The sequence below is a fragment of the Labrus mixtus genome, chromosome 3 (genome assembly GCF_963584025.1).
Source record: "Labrus mixtus chromosome 3, fLabMix1.1, whole genome shotgun sequence".
Lineage (NCBI taxonomy): Eukaryota > Metazoa > Chordata > Actinopteri > Labriformes > Labridae > Labrus > Labrus mixtus.
The window spans coordinates 17,496,018-17,518,016 of NC_083614.1; the positions used below are offsets into that span (position 1 = coordinate 17,496,018).

The 21,999-nt window shown below is 36.8% G+C and overlaps 4 protein-coding genes across 4 annotated transcripts in view; 2 read left to right on the forward strand and 2 right to left on the reverse strand.

Moving 5' to 3' along the window:
* The window catches only part of polrmt (polymerase (RNA) mitochondrial (DNA directed)), a 511,894-nt gene that overhangs the window by 313,768 nt on the left and 176,127 nt on the right, over positions 1-21,999 (forward strand). The gene's annotated exons all lie outside the window — the stretch shown is intronic.
* The window catches only part of tmem161a (transmembrane protein 161A), a 398,404-nt gene that overhangs the window by 167,370 nt on the left and 209,035 nt on the right, over positions 1-21,999 (forward strand). The window lies entirely within an intron of this gene.
* Positions 2,098-3,921, reverse strand: LOC132962136 (granzyme E-like). Its single transcript, XM_061033425.1, has 5 exons — positions 3,776-3,921; positions 3,432-3,603; positions 3,106-3,241; positions 2,733-2,960; positions 2,098-2,650 (listed from the first exon to the last, which is right to left on the reverse strand). Exons 1-5 carry the CDS (start codon positions 3,876-3,878, stop codon positions 2,483-2,485), a joined length of 807 nt encoding a protein of 268 aa, XP_060889408.1. The 5' UTR covers positions 3,879-3,921; the 3' UTR covers positions 2,098-2,482.
* On the reverse strand, positions 8,929-11,287 carry LOC132962152 (granzyme B(G,H)-like). Its single transcript, XM_061033426.1, has 5 exons — positions 11,170-11,287; positions 10,456-10,603; positions 10,057-10,189; positions 9,736-9,960; positions 8,929-9,648 (listed from the first exon to the last, which is right to left on the reverse strand). Exons 1-5 carry the CDS (start codon positions 11,225-11,227, stop codon positions 9,496-9,498), a joined length of 717 nt encoding a protein of 238 aa, XP_060889409.1. The 5' UTR covers positions 11,228-11,287; the 3' UTR covers positions 8,929-9,495.

Genomic DNA, 21,999 nt, shown 5'->3' on the forward strand with positions numbered 1-21,999 from the left:
TCTGACACTGTTAATATGATACATTTTGACTCTGTTAGTAAACACCAATATATATATAGTGTGACTGCATCCTTCTTGGAGAAATTTAATTGGTCTAAAATAATCAAACAGTGCTCAACCAACCCCTAAAAATGTAATGTTCAGGAATTACTGCTAACACCTTTAAGTGCAGTAAATGTGGAAAGATTTAAATCTGTGTCAAATAAATGATATAATTTCAGTAGAAAAATGAACATGAAGCATCAAAAGTAAAAGGGATAAACATGCAATAGCAGCTTCAAATCAGGATATTGAACTGCTGGTAGATGAGTAGGCCGCACATGACAGCAATATAAACAAGCTGTCATCTTTTTTATTCATAAATGGCACTCATGATGACAACATTACGGACATAATGTTTAAAACAAGCAAATGACAGCAACTAGCTTTTTGTAAAAGTTTCTCTTTTCTCTGGCTTTTGTTCATTTTGTTTCTCTTATATGAGATTTTTAGTCAGAGATGATATGGAGATCCACTACAGCGTCCTTATACATAACAGTTAACGTAAGCGTCACTGTGCGGTAACTAAAGTAGGTTTTTATGTAGGGTTTCCACTGTTAATATGCAGCTATGATCATATTTGAAAAGTCCTCAACATACCTTGTTATACAACTGTAACTCTTTAGGAAACTTAAAAAGCACTTGTCCTCATTTAATAATGCGGAAAATATTCAACTTCCTCTTAAACTCGTCCATTTAAGAAGTTATATAATAGACACGCATTAGAAGCTGTAGTGGTTATTTTCACTTAGTGATAGCGTCAGAAGCATGGTAATCTTGTTCTTAAACATCATGTTCTACTGCTTAACTGTGGAGAAAGTTTGGATACAGTTCAGTTATGAAACCATTTGTTTCAGGATCGAGAGTCTTTATTTGCCCATACTGATTTTAATATTCATCTCAACCTTTGACCACCTCATGCAGATGCTGTGCCAGGGATTGTGATATTATAGGAGGCTACATGGCTGACGAGGGAAACGATATATTTGACTCAAATATTGTTGAATTATAAGGTGTAAAATTGAAATAAGTTACTGAATGTGCAACATGTGAGAAATTCCTTTAAAATTAAAACAATTACAGCCACAAACTATTGGAAATCCATATCAAAGCCACCAAAAAACGCACATCGCATGACATAATTGGCTAAATATCAGCTCATGATAACTACCTAAATTCATCCAGGTTGATGTTTCAAAGTCAGTTATTACTCCACTGAAGATACATGGGGGGTGGGATACTGAGGGGGCTTTAAAGAAGGGATGGGGGCTATAAGGCCTTGCTAGATTTTCTCAATATGCATTCCCCAATGGAATTGTATAATTTTTATCAAAATTTTAGTAAATTGTGTGCAGTGTGCACATGATGACTGAATGTACAGTATGTTTATTGAAGCAGTCAAATGGCAAAAAATAAAATAAACTGCCTGAGAAATGCAATATTCAGCAAACAAAAAACAAAAATAATAGGTTTTTCAAAATGTGAGCAAAAAATGCCAAATTTCACTTTAATGACAATAAGTCGAAGAATATTTACCACAGGTAAATTAATGGACAGAGAGAGGTACAGTGTAATGAAGCAAACTGCTCTTAGTTTGCCTTTTGATCAAAACCAAGACTTCTCAATGCAAATCAGACGTGCGCGCGCACACACACACACACACACACACACACGCACACACACACACACGCACGCACGCACACACGCACGCACGCACGCACGCACGCACGCACGCACGCACACACACACACACACACACAGACTTACAATTTAATATAGTTTGGTCATAAAGTTTGAAAGCTTGATTCAGTGTCTCATATTCAGGAGTTTGGAGTACAGTAAATGTGCTTAATTGTTGAGAATACGTGTGTAATGGAAATAGTCCAACATTAGCGGCAAGTCCAGTGTCAAATATTCCTAAAATGCAATCACATAGTTTGTTCAACAAAAGGCAAACACTTGATTTATATTGTGCTCAGAAAAAGAGTTTCAGACCATGGACTGAAAAGTGAACCCGTTCTTGATGAACTAATGCATTTTATTCACTAGGAGGCAGTGTTGTCTTTTTTGTTGATTTTATTTCATTATTAGAGATCATGGAAAGAGAGCAACAGTTTCTTGTTTTAAAAGTCATTACAAAACAAACTGAAATGAAACCGTTATTTTGACAAGATTAAAAAGAAAAAAGATGAACAAAGCAGTAATGTATTTAACCATATAATGTTGCATAGCGGAACCAAACAACAGGAAGTCTCAACGGATATTTAATTATAAAAGCTGAGCTAATTTTGATAAAATATTTTCAAAGCAACTGAGTAAGACTCATTTAACATATGGAAAATAAAAAAAATAAAAATGTTGGTCATCTCATTTAATTATAACAGACTCAACTTCTAGCTCCCCACTGTTACACAAACAGATATATTCACATGTTGTAATTAGATCAGCCAAGTATTAAAGCATTTTCAGGATTCTTCATAATCATATCGATCCAGCTTCTGTAATCAGGAATCTTAGTGTAGCTACGGAGGAGCTGACCAGATTCTTTACCGGCAGACACAACTCCGTATGCCTTCCCATCTTCACAGACCAATGGACCCCCAGAGTCTCCCTGTATATACACAGCATGATTGTTAAAAAAGGGAATTCATCACCACAAGTTTGTCTGTTTCATGTTATAAAATTGCACATACTGTATATGGTCCAGTCTCCCCCTCAGAGCAGTAGGAGTTTTCCTTAGGACACTTCTCACTGGCAATGATTGTGACATTGGCTTCCATGAGTACATGAGACATACGTTTGCCATTCGAGTTTGTGCTTCCCCAGCCGGAGACTGAACATGATTTTGGCAAAAAGTCGTCGTCTTCACCTGCCAGCGCAATAGGACGCACATCTTGGCTAAAATTGACCTTGGAGCTTAACTGTGAGAACAGAGAGAGAAACTTGTGAAACTTGAAAACATGTCTCAGTAAAGAAATGTAGTTCTCATAACAAAGTTTTCAATAGAGGCCCTAAATATTAATTGAAAAAAAAAACATGCAGATGGGGAAAGATTTTTCTTTTTACCTTGAGTAGCATCATGTCATTTCTGCAATCAGTTGCATTGAAGTCTTTACGAGGAATTGATTTCTCCACAGGTATGCTCATGTTTCTGTTACTGTACTTGTTAAATCCAAGCCAGACTGTGTGGGATCTGAAATGACTAGAGCAAAAATATAACAAAAAGTAAGTTTTTGGGACACACTATGGGATTCTTTTCAAATAAAATTATGTAAATGCTTACTTTTGCATAATTCCATTCTTAATGCATGACCTTTAGTTGTTGTTTGGATCAGAAATCATATGAGCAATACCAGGATTCCAACTTAGTAAACATGCAGTTTTAGACTTACTTGGGTTGGCAATGTGCAGCAGTCATCACAAATTCTGCATTCAGAATGAAGCCACCACAGTATGATGGTTTTCCAGTCTGATTTCCAGTCTGCACATGTGTCTCCACCAGCACCATGTATGGCCTGCCGTGCAGTGCAACCTTTTTACCACCAATGATTTCACCTGTATGAACTGGGAAACACTGCATTAAACTCAGCTGACCGAAGAAATTAAACAAATAATGAGATATATACCCATGTACTTTCTCTCTCTTGCAAATTTTTTTTAATATAGGGATCAACTGCATGTTATAGTACAATGTGTTAAACACTACAATATACATTGCATTAAAAATAAAACTAACCTTGACCACTGAGATTCAGTGCAAGTATCAGTATCATCAGTTTAAAGTTGATAGTCATGGTGAGATCAGTCGAGCCAAGTTCCTGAGGAGCAATGACACACATCACTGACAAGAACAGTCTTTGAATGCTTCCTTTTATCAGAAGGAGAAGGAAGTGTTTGTCTTATATGTACATGCATATGAGGCTGTTTGAACCAGATTCATATGAACGATTTCTCCATCTCATTCTGAGAATCTCAAGATTGAATTTTCTTGGAACTAGTATTAAAAAGAATGCTGTTTTTTTTTTTTTTTTTTTTACCATATTCTCATTTTGAATAAGACATGTGTGTTGTGATCTCTAAGCCAATTATAAAAACATCTCTGTCTGCTAAATCAGAATGCAGAATTAAAAACAGTTTGCAGTAAGTAAAATCTCAATATCTCAGCTCATCCCCAAAACATCAGAACAGTAGGATTCATTTGATTTAACCTCTTGAAACTCAGCCTTGTTATGAAACGATGTATCAATGCTCTGAGGTAGTTATATTATAATGGAGAAATGCAGAGCACTGACCTTAAATCACTGGGTATACAAACACTTTCAAACTGTACTCATACACTTCTGATGTTCTGATTATAGCCAACAGAAGGGAAACATTTAGAGTAAGAGTGCATGATTTTTGAAGTTCAAACTGTCATAGACAAATGCTTCTCAATATGCATTAAAAAGGGTTCTTCTTAAAGTTATGCGTTACATTTTGGATGCTTTTTTTCCCTCAACTTTTTAAACATGTGTATGTGGTAAAGGCCCTGAAAAAAAAATAAAGGTATTCTTTGAAATGAGCAAATGTCAAATATATATGCAATAAAAGAACATATACAGTATATAAAGAATTAAAATAAATAGGAATATAGTTAGAAATATAGCAACAAGAATAAAGCAGTATGTAAAAATAGGATTATGTAGCCTATTGATGTGTATCCATACTATGAATATGTTCAGATATGTCTGTAGGCTACAGATATGTGTTTAATGTATAGATCATCACCAGTTGCAATTAAATAATACATAATGAATGGGTATATACAAAAGTAAAGTAGATGAGGCTAAATATTAATAAAGAGGATTTATTTTATAATTATAATTATATTTACTTTATGTTTATATAGAGGCTGCACGGTGGTGCAATGGTTAGTGCTGTTGCCTCACAGCAAGCAAGATTCTCTGAGTGGAGTTTGTATGTTCCCCCTGTCCATGCGTTGGTTCTCTCCAGGTACTCTGGCTTCCTCCCAGAGTCCAAACGCATGATCATTAGGTTAATTGGTGACTCTAAATTGCCCGTAGGTGTAAATGTGAGTGTGGCTGGAGACCAGTTCAGGCCTGTATACCCGGCCTCTCGCCTAATGACAGCTGGAGTCGATACTCCACCTCCCCGTGACCCGAATGGGTAAAACAGTTTAGATAATGGAGGATTTATATAAAAAAAGAGACTCTAACTTTTATAAAAAGAAAAAAAGAACCTAAACTATCTGTGTTAATTTGCTCATATTACTATTAGTAGCATCGGGCAACACAGAGGCTACAGAAAGATGTACTTGCAAGGATATTGTGCTGTTCAGTGCAGAGACCGGTGGCAATTTACAGCTAGTCAGTGGCTACATGTCTGGATACCAGGTTAAGAGATAGAAGTTGCTTGGGTTGTGTTTACTGCTTCAACTCAAGTTGCAGCTGTTCTGAAGATTCTTGATTACATGACCCCATTTTTATCTGATGAGCATCTTGATACAATCTAGGCTGCATGAAATAGCTGATGTATAAACATTTTTGCAGACCTCACGATCATTAAAAGGAAGGGGGGAGGTGAGATTTTGTGGTTGACAGAGAGTAACAGGAAGCTACGTGAGCTGGGGAGGAGAAAGATCACGTCTGATGGTTCCCATGTCTTCTAAAGTTAGCGTCAGCATCAAAATGGTATGAATTTATAAACATTGGTAAGGACCCTTAAAACATCAGTTTGTAAATGATTTCAATCCATGTTTCCACTCAGTTACAAAATCTGTAACAATGATAGCAAGAATTATCACGAGGACAGCAGCCATGGAGTACTGTCATAACCTTAAGCTACCTTTCTCCCTGTATATGTAACCGAAAGACAGACTGGTGATTCTATATGTTAAAGAGTGGTCTACTTTGTAAACATGCAAAAACCTTTTAAAAGAGCACTAACATATCCTATATCACATGAGTATTGAGTATGTGCAGATTATTTTTCATGTAGTAGAATGAATAAAGATATTTATATTTTCCTATGTAATTGTATATGTATCGTATTGATGTATTTCAGACTCAGAATCAGAAATACTTTATTAATCCAAGGGGGAAATTCGATTGTTACTGTTGCTCTTAAACACAATACAGCTGTAGGAAATATAAAATAGAATAGAGATAATAATAAACAATAAGTACCAAGTAAGATATGATAATAAGCTATGTACAAAGTGCAGTGACTTAAAGATAAAAACAAAATTTACAATTATGAATATACATATGAGCTGTGTTAAACAGATATTGCATGGTGTAATAATAAGGCTCAATATGAATAAAAGATGTTTATAAGATGTGTTGGTCTACTTTCTGTTGTGCAGAAAAGTCCCCTTTGTTTGTGTGTGAAAAAATAACCATGTGTATGACACCCTTCCTGTTTATAAGTATGTATGGTTTAGTACTGATTTATCTATTGTAATAATCTAAATTAAATTCATTGTAAATAAAATGTAGATTTTCCATTAATTTTTCTTCTCTGATTCGAGTGAGGTCTAGGTTATGTGTATCTGAGTGTTGCTTGGCCACATCCTTGAAATGTTCTTGCACAGTTAATCTTGCTTTTCTACTTTAGAGGAAGTATTGATAAACATCTTCACAATTTCCTCTACTGAAGGTGTCAATCAGGTTTTGCTTCTTCTTTATTATTTGAGGTCTAATTATTTCAATCATACATGTTCAGCCATGCTCAATTGCCAGAAACGATACTATGCCCTTAACTTAACTTCATGTGGAGTATGCAAATAAGTAAGTAAGTAAGTGTCACTAAGGAGGGGGAATGATGGCTGTCAACAGAGAATTTAAGAGATAGGTAGGTCTGAATGGGCTGTAATAGCTCAGTATGGTCAGGGAACTATGTGTCAGCATGGTCAGCTCATTTCCTAAATTTGGTGGAAGTGGAGAGCTATGGTGTGAGAAATACCAAGCCAGTAGATGATACATTGCTTAGAGTGTATATCAGGGAGCTAGGGTTTTTAATTGGGATGACAACCATACTCTCAAACAGCTGCATGTTGCAAAGAGGAGAAATATGAAGTCAATTTGGAGTTATAGGAGCCTGAATAAAATCAGCAAAGCATACAGTCCAGTGCTCAGTCAATAAAAAGGGATACATTGGGTTGTGTGGTTTGCTTTGTATAAATAAAAAAGAACAATTATACTGGTGGGATATCCCTGAAATGTGCATTTATGGAGTGCTTGTGTTTGGCTGGACTTTGGGAAGTAAAGATCAAATATGTTTGGTGTCAGAAAAGTTTGGGTTTCTCTTTGAAGTCAAATAATATATGGGCCCAATCCCAGTCTCTACCCTAAACCCCTTCACTCAGCTGTATTACAGCTTAAATATAGAGAGCCTGGGAAAGTCATCCATATGGCCTTAGAAAGCTCTGCCTTTTCCAAAGACAATTTGCCACTATTTATTGACTTGCTCCTGATTAGATTCACTAAAGAGACTTAGCATGCTGAGACAAAAGGGTGTCTCAAAACTGGTACTTTAACACCCCTTATGCCTCAGTGTATCACACAGTCATAGGTCAAAGTTGTCCTGTCCCTGAGCCGACATCCAAGGTAGTAACAGAGGCATTACAGCGGCGAAACAGTATTAATATGAAATTGCCAACAGGCAGGGCTAAACATATGTGTCGTATCTGATGACATAATATTCGTGGTACCACTACTGGGGAAGAGTCCCATGACTCTGCCACGGACACCAAGTTTACCCTCCAGGGGACTGAATGTACAAAAAGTACAAAGCTTTGAACTTTGTTATGGCACTGTTGCGCAATTTGCAAAAATGGCAACTGTAATTCGCTTCGAGGCTTCATAGCTGACCTAATATATAAATCTAACATTATCAAATTCCTACATACCATACTATAACACTGTAGCACTATTTAAAATCACACACTGGAACACCAACATTACACCGTTGCTACTAAATAATGTTTTGAATTAGTTTATCTCGATAAAAATGTTTGCCTGTGTCTGAAATGTAAAACAAATGAAGATGTTATACAATATGTGTAGATGACTGAAAGATAAATAAGAGAGGTCATTTTCTAAAGAAAGATGGTGTCTTTTAAACTTCAACCTTAACATAATCAGTCCTCCCCATTTCATCATCATTACAGTTACTACTCTTAATGTTAGACTGATTGGTCTATTATCATAATTAGCTGTTCACGCTAATACTACACCTTTCTTTACCATTATTGCTTACAATGTAGCTATAAATCTATGTTATTCATAGTTGTTGTTGCTGCTCTGTATGTCTCCCTCCTCCTCCTTCTTCCTGTATCTCCCTCTAACCCACTTTCCAAGCCCAGCACAGTTCAAACGGATGCCTGTTCATCATGAGTCTGATTCTGCTCGAGGTTTCTGCCTCTTAAAGGAAGATTTTCCTTGCCACTGACTTTGCTATATGTTGCTTAGCACTCATGAAGGATTAATGTTGGGCTTTTGTAGATAATATAACAAAGACCAAGGTCTTTTACCTGCTCTTACATAAAGTGCCTTGAAATAACATTTGTTGTGATTTGGTGCTATACAAATAAATATTGATTGATTGATTGATTGATTTAAAGAGGTCCAAATTTACTTTAGCCCATTAGTTTTACCACGGCATAATTTCAGGGTTGTTCAGTTTAAACATGCCTACAGTAGTAGACACCGCCAGTGTCTACTCCAAACTTCAAACACCAAAAAGTAGAAGAAAATGGTCATATATACAAATGGCTTGGTAATGAGCTGTTTAAATCAGAGAGAAGAGCTTCAGCTCTATTTAGCTCCTCATGATGTGAATGCTTAACCTTCAGCTGCAACAGTTCATTTATTTCACAAGGAGGCAGTGTTGTATTTTTGTTGGTTTAATGCATTCTCAGACAGAGTACAGCGATGCAGAGCACATTCAATGACAGAGCAAGAGTTACATTTTGAAAAAGATTTTTAAAAAATACTGAGGATCTTCCATCAAGTCAGGGAAGAGAAATACACATATAAATGATATATTCAACCTACAGTATATAATTTGCCATATAGGTGCAGAATGATATGCATTGTAATTGTTATTTACTGTATATTACATCTTTAAACAGCATTGAGTCTCTTACATTTCTGGTTTAAATCTGTGTTCCATGATTGGCTTATTAGTTGTACAGTTATCTTCTCTTGTAGCAAAAAAAAAGTTGTAGCATGAATACAAAACATTTTACTTTATCTATAGGCCAAACTAGGTAAAACACTTCATTGAGATTATTAAAGAACATTAAAGAAAATTTTGGTTTCCATAACACGAGCAGATTTTTTTTAATTCATGATATTGGTATCACAATCTTCAAATGTAAATGTATAAACTATAAATTTTGAATTTGGTGAATATTTTTGGAAAAAATCTAATCTTTTATGTTTAAGAAGTTTTTCATGCATTTTTCAGGTTTGCATTGATCCAGCTCCCATAGTCAGAAATCTTTGTGTAAAAAACGATCACTTGGCCATCGAGATGATAGGATTCAGTGGACACCACCCCGTATGCTTTCCCATCCTCACAGACCAATGGTCCCCCAGAATCTCCCTGGAAGTACATAAAATGCAGTGATGGCTGTTACTGTGATGATTGACTAATGTTGGTCCATGGTATGTAACAAAAATGTGCGTATACCTCAGCTGGTCTCGGCTCTCCTTCAGAGCAGTACAGGTTTTGCTTTTCACAGTTCTTATTTTGAATCAGGGTGACATTGGCTTCCTTGAGTACCACAGACATATTTTCGCTGCTGTTGTTTCTTCCCCAGCCTGAGACTGAACAGGACTTTGGCAGAGAGTCCTTACTTCGATCCGCCATAGAAATGGGTGCCACATGATCGTTTAATTTTACCTTGGAGCTCAGCTTGAGGGGCCGGAAGAGATTAAAACATCTTTAAAATATGTAACCATCAATCATTAAATAGCAACTTTTTGATTTGAACTAGAAGGGTTATCTTACCTTAAGAAGCATTATGTCATGACTATAATCTTGTTCGTTGAAGTCTTTATGTGGGAATGATTGTTCCACGGATATGCTCTGTACCTCCCGTTGATTATGGGCATCGTGAAGTCCTAATAGGACTGTGTACGAGCTAAAAGGAAAAGAAAGAATGCAGAACATGTCTCAAAATAAATTATTTGTTTGTATCTTTTGTGCAAAAACATAACATTTAAGGAATTTGAATTCATGCAATGATTTGTTAAGGCATCTTATATCATATTGTTGCCCTATAGGTATCATTAATCATTATCATTAAGTTATGGGTTTATGTTGTTGTAGGATGAGAAATGAATGCAGGGGCTCCAGAGTTTCTTGAAATTCCACTATCACTTGTGTAACAAGGTGTATTAATGTGACCTGTCTTGGCAGTGGGCTGCTGTCATGACAAAATCCTCGTTTAGAAGAAATCCTCCGCAGTGTCTGTCCAAGCCATACTTCACAAGTGCCATGTACGGCCTGCTATGTGCTTTCGCCACACGTCCTCCAATGATTCTTCCTGTGTGAACTATAGAAAATATTTCTGAATGAAAAACTGAACTGAGCATTCATCACTTCTTGATATCCAAGATATTTCACATGATATATAACTGACTGAAGAAATAGTTTAAATAAAATAATAATAATAATAATAATAATAATATAATTAATATGTACAGTGCTGATCACAGCTGTCATTTGGCGACAGGCAGTGTGCACTTTGGACAGGTCGACCTTCAATCACAGGGTTGACACTTAGAGACAGAGACCCTTCACATCCAATCACACCTACTGTACAAGCAATTCCTCATAAGAATGCTGGAGTACCCAGAAAGAACCAACACATGCACAGGGAGAGATGATATGGTTCATTTGTTAGACCACAGAAATTAAAACAATTCTACTAATATATTCTTAAAAACCAAACAAAGAGAGTTGGACCAGAAACAACCAAATTAAAATGCATGGCTTATACAAAGCATTATTCACAATGTTTACAAGTGAAAGTGTAGGAGTTCTGTTTCTGAAGTAAATTCTATATCAAACTGAAAGAAAATCTATTTTTACCGCTTGTGAATTTGCTGCCAAACTTACCTTGACCATCAAGAGTCAGCACAAGCATCAGGGCTGCCAGTCTAGCGTGGATATGCATGGTGAGAGTTTAGTCTAAGTTGGCACACATCGTTGAGAGTATCAGTCTTTATATACATTCTTGTACCAGGAAGAAGGAAGTGTTTGTCTTCTATGCAAACTGTGTGACTTCTGACCACACACTCTTAGAAATTCCCCCTGTTAAAAAACGGTAAACAACTGGCAGTAGGGTTGCCAGGAAGTTACTGTAAAATTACGATATATTGCTGTTGCTGAAATTTACAGTTTTCTACCGTTTTTGTAAATACAGCAAAAAGCTGTTATTTTAAACCTTAACAGGAAAATACTGTTGAAAGGATTAACTGTTTAATACTGTTTATTTACACTTCTTCACAAGAGGTATATTTGCAGATTTTTACTGTGAATTGTAAATATTACACCTAGCTATAGATTCATTTTCCTTCTACCAAAATGGACATAATATATTTAGTTTCTAAACCTAGTGATTTGGTAAATGATTCCTTGCATGTCAGGTTATAAAACACCATGTTTTAAAATAATAAGTAAACAGTGCCTTTAAAATTGCAACTTAAAATGTTAAGACAAATAATACAACTTCAAACTGTCTTCTCAAATCACATCTGTCTTTATTGAAACTGTAACAAAAACAAAGAAAATACACTTTAAGAACATGAAGGTTAAATAGGCAAAAAATCTCGCACAAATATTTACATTTAGACATTTAGCAAAGGCCATTTCCAATGTATAAAAAGTGCATAAAAGAGTTTTGGTAGATACATTTTAAACAGAGAAGTGAAAAAAAAAATCTGTCATAGTTTCATAACTGAACCTGAACCTGTCCTCTGAGGGAAACTGGGTCCCTGGACCAGCACCTCCTTCTGATTTCTCCTTCCAGACTGAAACTGCCACAAGGATTCTGTAAAGGGAAAAAACAACATTAGAACAAAAGCAGCTCCAGCTGAACAGTAAACATTATCATATGGACAATCCTTTCTGAATATTCTCCATATACAAAGAAGTAAAGTAAAAGTATGAAGTAAAACTAGTATGACTAAAAATAAGTCCTGGAATTACTTTACGTACATGAATTCAGGATGTATGGCAGAAGCTTTATGTGTTGAAATAGAAAAAAAAAAAAAAACATGCTTCAGGCCAATTCTGACAGTCTCACTAAAGTTTCCTTTTATACATTTTCAAATACTGTATATCATACTATCTATGGCCATATTGCCTAGTAGGCCCAGTTAATCATCATTTCTAATTCAATATTTAATCAATAGTCAGTGTCAGTTGAAGCTGAAACAAAGAAAAAGTGACTGTTTTTGTTAGCTAACCTTACCATTCTAGTACCACCAGGCAAGCAAGTCAAGTTCCTTATAGCCCAGCCACTTAGTTAACCACATTACAAGAAAATGTTTTGTTTTTTGTCCCATTTAGCAACTGTTAAGATCTGTATTTCAAGCTAATGTTAGCTGGCAAAGAATTCACTCACTGCGTGTGTGTCTGCCTGCAGTGTTTCTGTGTAATTTCCAAATCTAGCTAACATTAATCCCACAAATGACTTCAAACTTAGTAAGTGATGGTTTTTGCCTATTCTAACTAGCAAAGCAGTAAGGCACTCACCTCTTAATTGTCAGGATGGAGATGGATGACAATCTGACAAAGCCAACTCCACTGTCCTTTCAACCATGTGGCCTCAACTTCTTTTTTCCCAAAATGCATTGCAAAAACTACAGTAAATTACTGTTTTGTTTCCTTCAAGCAATAATACAGTAAAATATTGTTATAAACCATTATAATACAGTAATGTCCTGTATTCAAACATAACAGGATCATACTGTTGAAATTTCCTTGTAAATTTACAGCAATTTCTTAGAGTGCATATAAGGAGGAGCACTCAATCACCTTCAGAGTATGAAAACTTTCATTTTCAGGGTAATAGTGATTCTTGATATAAAGAAACCTAATATGTTAAGTTATGATATATTTGAGCTGGGATGAACATTAGAATGTAGAAGAATAACATTGTTCATAAGGAAAAAAATAGGTATTAAATATGTGGGGTAAGTTCCCGTTTCAATAAATGAATACCACATGAAACGACACCTTGTTCATACATTGGTAACCACAGGTTCAGTTGTGAGTGAGTCAAATAAGCCTGGGCATAACTCAGACCTATGTGTGATTGTTAATAGTTGTTCCTTTGATCCTTCTACTCTGTAATGCCATTTCATGTCCAGATCCTTGGCTTTCTCAGAGGAGTCTCTCTGTCTGTCACACAGCTCCAAAGGTAACATTTTTCTCATGTTATGATGTCACACGACTGCTTCAAAAACGAATAGTTATTAAACGTGTCTGGTGCATGAAAATGAGAGGACAACGTGACCCTGAGCTACCAGAAGAATGAAATAGTTATTAGGATTCCGAAGAAGAGAAAGGAGATCAATCGGCCGACTGTTTTTTCATCAACCAGTAAAAGCCATTTTGGTAAATGTTCTTCTGTTAGGAAATGAAATATTATATTTCTTAGAAAAATGTATTCATAACATAAATCGAAGGAAAATCCTAACATGTACAAAGCTTGTGGGCTCTGCAGACTGATTTTGTTTCAGTTTGGCAAAAATAAAGGAAAAGAAACTTTTGAGGCATTGCCAAAGGGAAGCTGCTTCCTAGCTTTGAACAATGACTGTGAAAAAAGTTCTTAATAAGGCTGGGTTAGAAATATAAAGAGTTTACAAAACCAAGATAAAGTTGTGGGTATAACCGGCTCAACTTTTCTACAGCATGCTTAAGCCTAAAAGTATGCTGCCGACCAACCACAGTGCTGATATCTGTTACATAGCTTCATCAGTCTAGACTCAAGTATGTCCCTCTTTATATCTAAGTCAGAAAACTTCACTGTTGTTGTTTTGAATGATGCACAATAGAGTTTTCATGTGCTGAAGTATAGAGCTAAAGGAGGAGGTGTGGTTGGATGAGATGAAAAAGTATGAACAGGTTTTTGGGATGTGAGCTCCTGGAGTCCAAGGCAGTAATGGGAATCACAGAGAGGAACTTGCTCTATATAACGCAGCCTTTACTGTTAGCCCGTCACTTTTATAGGGACCCTGGGGCTGAGGAGATGGGCTGGTTTAGCCATCGGGCACAGGAACACGGAAATAGGGAATGTAATAAGAGTGATAAAACACATCAATCACAGCATATATTACATGTTTATTATGAAGAAAGGACATCGGTGATCATAAAAGCCACAAGACAGTGAAACAGACATTCCTAGATTAGCAATGATGGATCAAACATGGTTCAACAAAATCACATATGGCAACAGATATTTATAGTCTGAAGGAGACAAGCTGATGTAACACTGACTGTGTTCAAGCATTTTCTTATATAAGCTGACTCTGTGCAACAAAGAATCAATTTTGCATATCATAATAGTCACTTAGTTCATATCTCCCTTTGTTTTATGGACTTTATTTTTTTACTTTAAAGGTCCCATATTATGCTTTTTCTGGTTTTATATGCCCTTTAGTGTGTTTTCCAAGTGTTCTGTGCATGTTTAGGCACATCTATGTGCAAAAATTCAAAGTCCGTGGAAACGCTGCTTCTCCTACGTCCTCCTGTTAGCTGTAGCATTAACTGCATGTAACGCTCGGTTCTAGCCCCCCTCGATAAAAATTTGTCAGTCCGACGTCATTGTCAGTGTGAGATCACTGATCTAAGCCCATTGGCTCGTTGTGGCAAGCCCAGCAGCTCATGTTGCACGCCCGTTAACTTCTGTAGCACGCCCACGATATGCCGTAGCCTGCGGTAGCACAGTAGTGCTAAGGTGCTAAGGTGCTAATGTTTATGCTCCCCTCGGACGGAGCCAGTGGCTGCATTCCCAATATGGTAAAAGAGGTGGGACATTTCCGAGAATCATGCTGAGCAACTGACCAATAACGACAGAGCAGATCGGCAGACCAATCAGAGCAGACTTGGCCCACGTGGGGCTCTGCAGTGGGGGCTCAGCAGAGCGTAGCTGACGGACTCAGAACGTAGAGGGAGCAAGGAGGAGCAGTACATGAAAACAGACACTTTTTTCGGACTTTAACTATTGTGAACGTACAAAAGTAGGTACATAGATTAAATATACAAACCCCAAAAAGGGCATAATATGGGCTCTTTAACTACCACATTGTGGCCTCTACTACTATCTTAGTTTTGTTGAGCATGAAGTGAATTGGATTGAGATTGCTCAATCTCAATTGCTTCATTTCAAAAAGGAGACCACTGTGGCTTATTGCGGTTTTAGCCCTACTGAATGTTAACATCACGTTGAAGATATGGCATACCACCTCATTTCCCACAACGTGAGAAAAGACCAAAAGAAAATATTGAACATGACCTCACCTCTGACTGGTGGTCAGCGGGACATTTTGTTTACATGCACAAACACAAAAAATGTATCCTTAAAAAACATATTATAATTATATTAGAATTGTTGGTGGAAGTCTCAAGTGCATAATTCCAAAGCATTACGAGTGACTTATGTAATATATACAATGAACACACCAACTCAAACCTACCTGGTGCTGCACCTGAGCAACCACCTAAAGAATGCTCTGCTTTATAATCATTCTTTTCTTAATCTGACCATATTTTCAAAATGAGCCTCATGCTGAAATCTAAGGGTCAATTTCTCATACTTACAAAAGTTGATGCTTTTGTAGATCATTCATGCACTTACACATCTGTTTTACTATTGAAACCAAGAAGAAACTTTGACTTCTAATAGACATTCTAAGCTTACATTACAATTTACTTAAATAAAAACATGAATCAATACTGAATCCCATGCAGGGCAAGCAAATAAAACAACTTTTGAGAAAACATTGTTCGGAGGGTTCAACCTGTTTATGTGTGTGAGTGTTTCCAGTAAGCAGTGTGTTGCAACCCTTCTGGGGATTTCATCCGACAAATAGAAGCTCTTACTGTCCACAAGAAAGGACAGGACGAGTCTAAATTCCAAGACTGTAACTCAACGTCAATGATGGGAAGACGTCACCCCTGTCAGGAGAAATAAGACTTTTCCCAGACAGCAGAGTAAGACAGCATTCCCAAATGGGCTCAATAAACACACATACACACACGCACACACACACACACAAACACAAACACACAATCTTAGCTAATCCCTTTAGTAAGAAAAGCTTCTTCTGATCTCAAAAGAATCCTTTTGATCTACTTCCAGAAAATCCTATTAATCATTATCATTCTGCTTAACACAAGGCAAGGTCTAACATTTATTAGTTTTGGGTACAAAATCAATTTAATTCTCCACCAAATTATAACAAATGTACTTTTTATGTTCAAGTTAATTCAAGTTACTTGTTTGCATTTTAAAAAAAGATACTGACTCATTCATAACATGTCTCTCCTTTCCCCATTTCCTTGCCTGTTTACATTTTGATGCAGAGGAAAAGAATATCTTCTGTCATTACAAAAATGCATCTAGTCGGCTTTGCAGATGTACTCTCTGAGTACATCTGCGTTTCCTGTACAATTATTGTATGTCATTTACTGTACTGAGTCAACATCAGTGTATAAATCAAATTACTTGACAATTATTTTTGACTAAGAAATTGGGACACGATCATTAAAAAGCCAGATGATCAACGAATGAAAATAGCACTGACAATCTGGTTATGTCACTGCAAACAAAATAGTTTCCATATGTAATGTTAGAGATTATATTCAGGTAGCACTTCAAAATTGAATTGATGATTGAAGTTTATTATCCTACCTGAACATTATTGGTTAAAGTTATGAAACTTTATGAAAAAAATGTCTACAGGATCCCGTGAGAGCTGATTGAACACATTCAACATGTTATCTTTGTTGTCACCTGTTGATGTTGTCATCATTTCTAGTGAACAGGAAACTTCAGAGCAAATGCACGAAACCGATGGTTGATAAGATTTTGATGCAATCTGTAATGAGAAGTTCCTTGAACTGAACATCTTTATTGGTGCATTAGCAATAATGCATACATCCTGTGTTAAAGCACATTGTTTAAAGTTGTGCTCAATAATATGTGAAATAAATTATCTTTTTATACCATTAAAATACTCATTACAATGACACTATTCAATACTTAATAACTCATCAAAGCTGGCAAATAGATGAGAATGATGGCTAACAGTCTTTTTTAACTACTCTGCTCTCATAATTATTCACACAGTTTTTCAGTTTTCTAAATGAACAAGTATTTTCACAGATGGAGACGCTACACCAACAGACTGAGCCTGGACAGAGTCTATTGGAAGAAAGAAGATAGCATTCACAGATGCACCTGTGAATCCAATAAAAGCTTTGACTATTTACACTATGCTGAAGTGAGATATGTGCTGTTCAAATGAAGTCTGTCAGACATTGCACAATGACAGCATCCAGAAAACTGTCCAGAGACAGCGGAGAAGGAGCAGAGAAATATAGGAGTCTTTTGATTTTGCCTTAAATGACCTGTCTTTCTCTACTCTCTCTCAGAGAAAATGTTTATGTGAACAGTGCAACTGTTATATTGTTTGTAAGCATCATTCATGAGTCCCATTTTATTTCATCTTAAAATACAATAGCTGTTTTCACTACTGAAAAGTAAAAAAAAAAAATGTCAGGACAGCCAAGGAGGGTTTCAGGAGGCAAGGCATGACGTAAAAAAGACACTGCAGTACTCCAAGATGGTGGATGAAGGGACAAAGTTGTTTTTTTTAACTTTTTTTTGCCTTTTTGTGCCTTTATTGTAGAGATAGGACAGTGGATAGAGTCTGAAATCAGGGAGAGAGAGAGTGGGGAATGACATGTGGGAAATGAGCCACAGTTGGGATTTGAACCTGGGCTGCCCACTTGACCAGGTCCATAGCCTTCTGGGGGTGCGCACACTAACCACTGCGCCACCAGCGCCACCAGTGCCACCAGTGCCCATGGGTATATCAGTTTTACATCTAATTGGATGTATCCACAGTATCAGGGCACAAGGTGACAATATTAAACTGGCAAGCAGAAAAGTGTATGACGTAGCTTCATAACATGTACAAAGATTGCACTTAACTTGTGATGGAAACGTCGTCACCCACTGCTGGCTCACTGGTGTTGAATTGTCCTGAATATTTCCTGCTGCATTCTCACAGTCGCTCATCCCATAATTTCACAAGTTTTATTAAAAGGCTGGCAGGAAAATGTCTGTGTGAAGTCAGGGTGAAAAATTGCATGTGTGTGTATGTGTGTGTGCTCATCCCCCGCAAATTTGGGACAATTTGTGAAAACACAGATACAGTAACTGGTCAGCTGTAGGTTAAAATACCTCTAAGGTGAAAATACCAATGTTTGGCCTTGAAAATCGCAACAAGGTGCTGGAAATTCCCTATAGCTTCTTTCATTAAATCGTTTAATATTAGATTACTCAGGTTGACGCTGTAAAAGAAATGGGTAAATGTATTTGTATACATCTAAAAGTTCACACTTCCACCATCTCTTGTTTGTTTTTTAGTATACAGCCTTTACGTGTGTTGGACACATTGGATGAAATAAAAGGAATTTAAGAAAGCTCATTTTCCCACCATAGACTCTGATTTCTCTGAAAAGTCTCCTGATGCAAACGTTGGCTTCCCATCAGAGATTTGTCCGACCAAACGGACCAAAGCTTCAGGATATGAGATCTTATGATTCAAACCTATATGATCTTATGTTGATTGATGTTGCGCTTCCTTGTTGGAAAGTGTTCTGTAAAGAATGTTTTTGTTATTCTCAGGCAGCAGATCTCCAGCACATGAGCTGCTTTGCTGTGTTTGTTTTTATCTCATGCAATGAGCCTACTGGAGGGTCTCACCCACATAAACGCTGCATCAAGGGCACATCCTTCATATCCTGTCTGCAGTTCACATATCACAGCTGGCCAGTGTGATTGTGTAAGCACATACTAACACTGTATGACCCGAACAATAAAAATATGAACAGAGAGACAGTTAATGACTTGATGTCACAATGAAAACTGCAGGTGACCTCGCAAAATCTACTTAAGGAACAGGGTCTGTAAAAAGAAGGAGAGGAAAAAGATTCTAATCATTGGACTAGGGCTTCAGCAACATAAATTATGTCAGCGCTATGGGTGTTTTTCTGTTCAGCTTAAACCATTTCAATCCAAAAACCATATGGTGTCTATCCACTGTAGACATGGGATTCATATTTAGATGTATCAAATTTAAACGGGTCTAATAAGAGGATGGGAATGTTCGTCTTTGACCCCCTTTTTAGTTTGGTGAAAAACAAAGCATTCCAAACTAAACAGTTAGAAAGGTGAAACCGTTCGCTAAAAGCTTACGTGTCTCAAGTTATACTATTAATCAGGCCCGGAAAATGAGGACCTGTCAAAATGAGGAAATGGTATAAAATCACTAGTTATTTCTAAACTTAAAGGCTTCCAAATACAGAGGTCGACAAAAGGAGTCCTCTAATTTCTTACCGCCAACTATTGACATTAGGGCTTGGTATGACAATATTTACAGGCAGATTGTTTCATCTGTGTCATGCAAGCAGGGATGTTTATATAAATTCCAATGGTTGGTTTAAAGAAGGCAATATAAGCAGTTCCAAAATTAGGTGTGTTCGATTATCTACAGGTTTCCAGCAAGCATTGTTCTTTAGAAAAGATGTTTAAAAGTCTTTCAAAAGTGAAAGTTCTTCCACCAAGTATTTGGAGACGTTGACTGAATGTCAGATTTTAAGCAGGAAATCACACAATCAACAATCTGTCACACGATTTTTCAAGATGCATCTCATATTTATAGCGTCTGAAGATAGTATACAGTACACGTGGTCTCAAACTATCAACACCCTGCATTCTAGTCCAATGCGCTGCACCATCAGCGACCAACATTTTGGTAAAACTTTGATTCTGTCAGCTATGAAATAACTACATCAGCCCCCAGGCTTCTTTCTGTCCAGGTAGTCAGGGCATGCGCAGTGGTCTTCTGTGGAGAATAACTTCACTCTTTACAATATCTCTGAACCTTCTTTTTAACATCAAACAGCCCATAAAGTGTCGTATTTATATTTTAGGATGAAAAATACAGTCGGTTTAATTAACATCTTAACGTGACAGGATTTCCCCCTTTGCTGCAAAATTACTTTTGACAAATACAGCTACAATCATCATTCCCATCAATGTTTCAATGCTAAAATAAACAAGCTATCAAAATTATGAAACAAAATTGAGTTTTTGAAACGAAATGTTAGCTCATTTCAACTTGGTTTAAACCAAATATCATTTGAAATCCCGGCTAGGGCTCATTCGGTTAAGCAAAGAGCTCAATGAGATCTCAGATATATTTATGTTGTAGGGTAAAGTTGTGGTTAAACATGCAGGATTGCAGATGAGTTACCATGCCCAAGATGAAATTAGCTGTCCTGAATGTGGTTTGTGCTAAAAGGGGTTAACCAAACACACTTCTTTATTGTTTGAGGCTGCAACTTCACCAGTCAATGGTCTGCTAATTGAATATAGATTAGAGCAGAGCAGTGCAAAGGGAGGTGAAGGGCAGATGAAGCATATATTTGATTCTTGCTTGAATTGCAGAGAAGTGAAATGTAAGCAAATATTAGACCATTTTAATTGACCATGTGTTTGCAGCTGGCTTTTACAAAGTTGTCATTCAGCCTCATGATTGCTGGTCATTTTAAAAGGTACCCAACTCAACATCACAGCCTTTCTGCTTCCAAGTTCCTATAACTACTGATGACTAGTTTCTCAGTAACATCAACTAATTCAGTTACGTGACATCCAGGACCCAACGTTTATCTGCTGTTATGCATTCGGTGTAATTTCACAAAATGTAGGAAAGTAATGAGAGAGTAACACTCTTAAGTTCAAAGTTGGCTTGACATACATGCTATTATTGGCAGCTTACATTTGCCCAGACAATTGTCTTGTTTAATCGTCAACCTCCACTTTTGCTCTAGAGGGTCTAAAAAGGAACTTCGAGCATTTTAATTTTTTTATTTCTAGAAGATCTGTTACACCAATTTAACACGCAAGGCCTTGTCCATGCTACATTTGGACCATCACTCTTCAGGGGTGAAGTTAAACAAGTTAACAGTTATTGAATTCAACAACTGTGACTATTTTTTTTAACAAAGAACCAAATAGTCCTTTCATGGGTCTTTTGGAGTAAGCAAAGCCGGGTTGATACAGAGCCACTGTAAATCAAGAGATATGATAGATGACAACATACATCCCCCCCCCTCTCTCTCTCTCTCTCTCTCACACACACATACATACACACAAAAACACACATTTATGCATACACACGTGTCCACAGAATACCTTTGTCGTGTGCAGTGTCTCCTCATCACTCTGTCTGAATGCACAGATTCAATGTTTCGACCACAGAGAGAGCTTCTGAAAGAGAAATGTGTCGGTCAAACGGTGTGGAAACAAAAACAGACCTTTGAAATGCTGCTGTATAGGTTTTCACTGTGGTGCAAAAGAGGTCTTTTAGTAGGTAACAGAGGACCAATACATCAGCCCTTTTCATAGAGGGGTCTGATAGGAATGGTAAGCCGATATTTTGACGTTCCCATTAGCTGCAGTAGCACGGAGAGATAATCGAAGTGCCAGATGTGGAAGTTAATACTAGTTTGGTCTGACAATGTCAAATTGGGTCATTGTATCCATTACAAAGGCTTTTCAACAGGATCCATCCAAAATTTTGTTTTTTTTAATGTAATTGTTGGTTATAACGCTAGTATAATTATGAAGGTCAACTTTAACGTCAA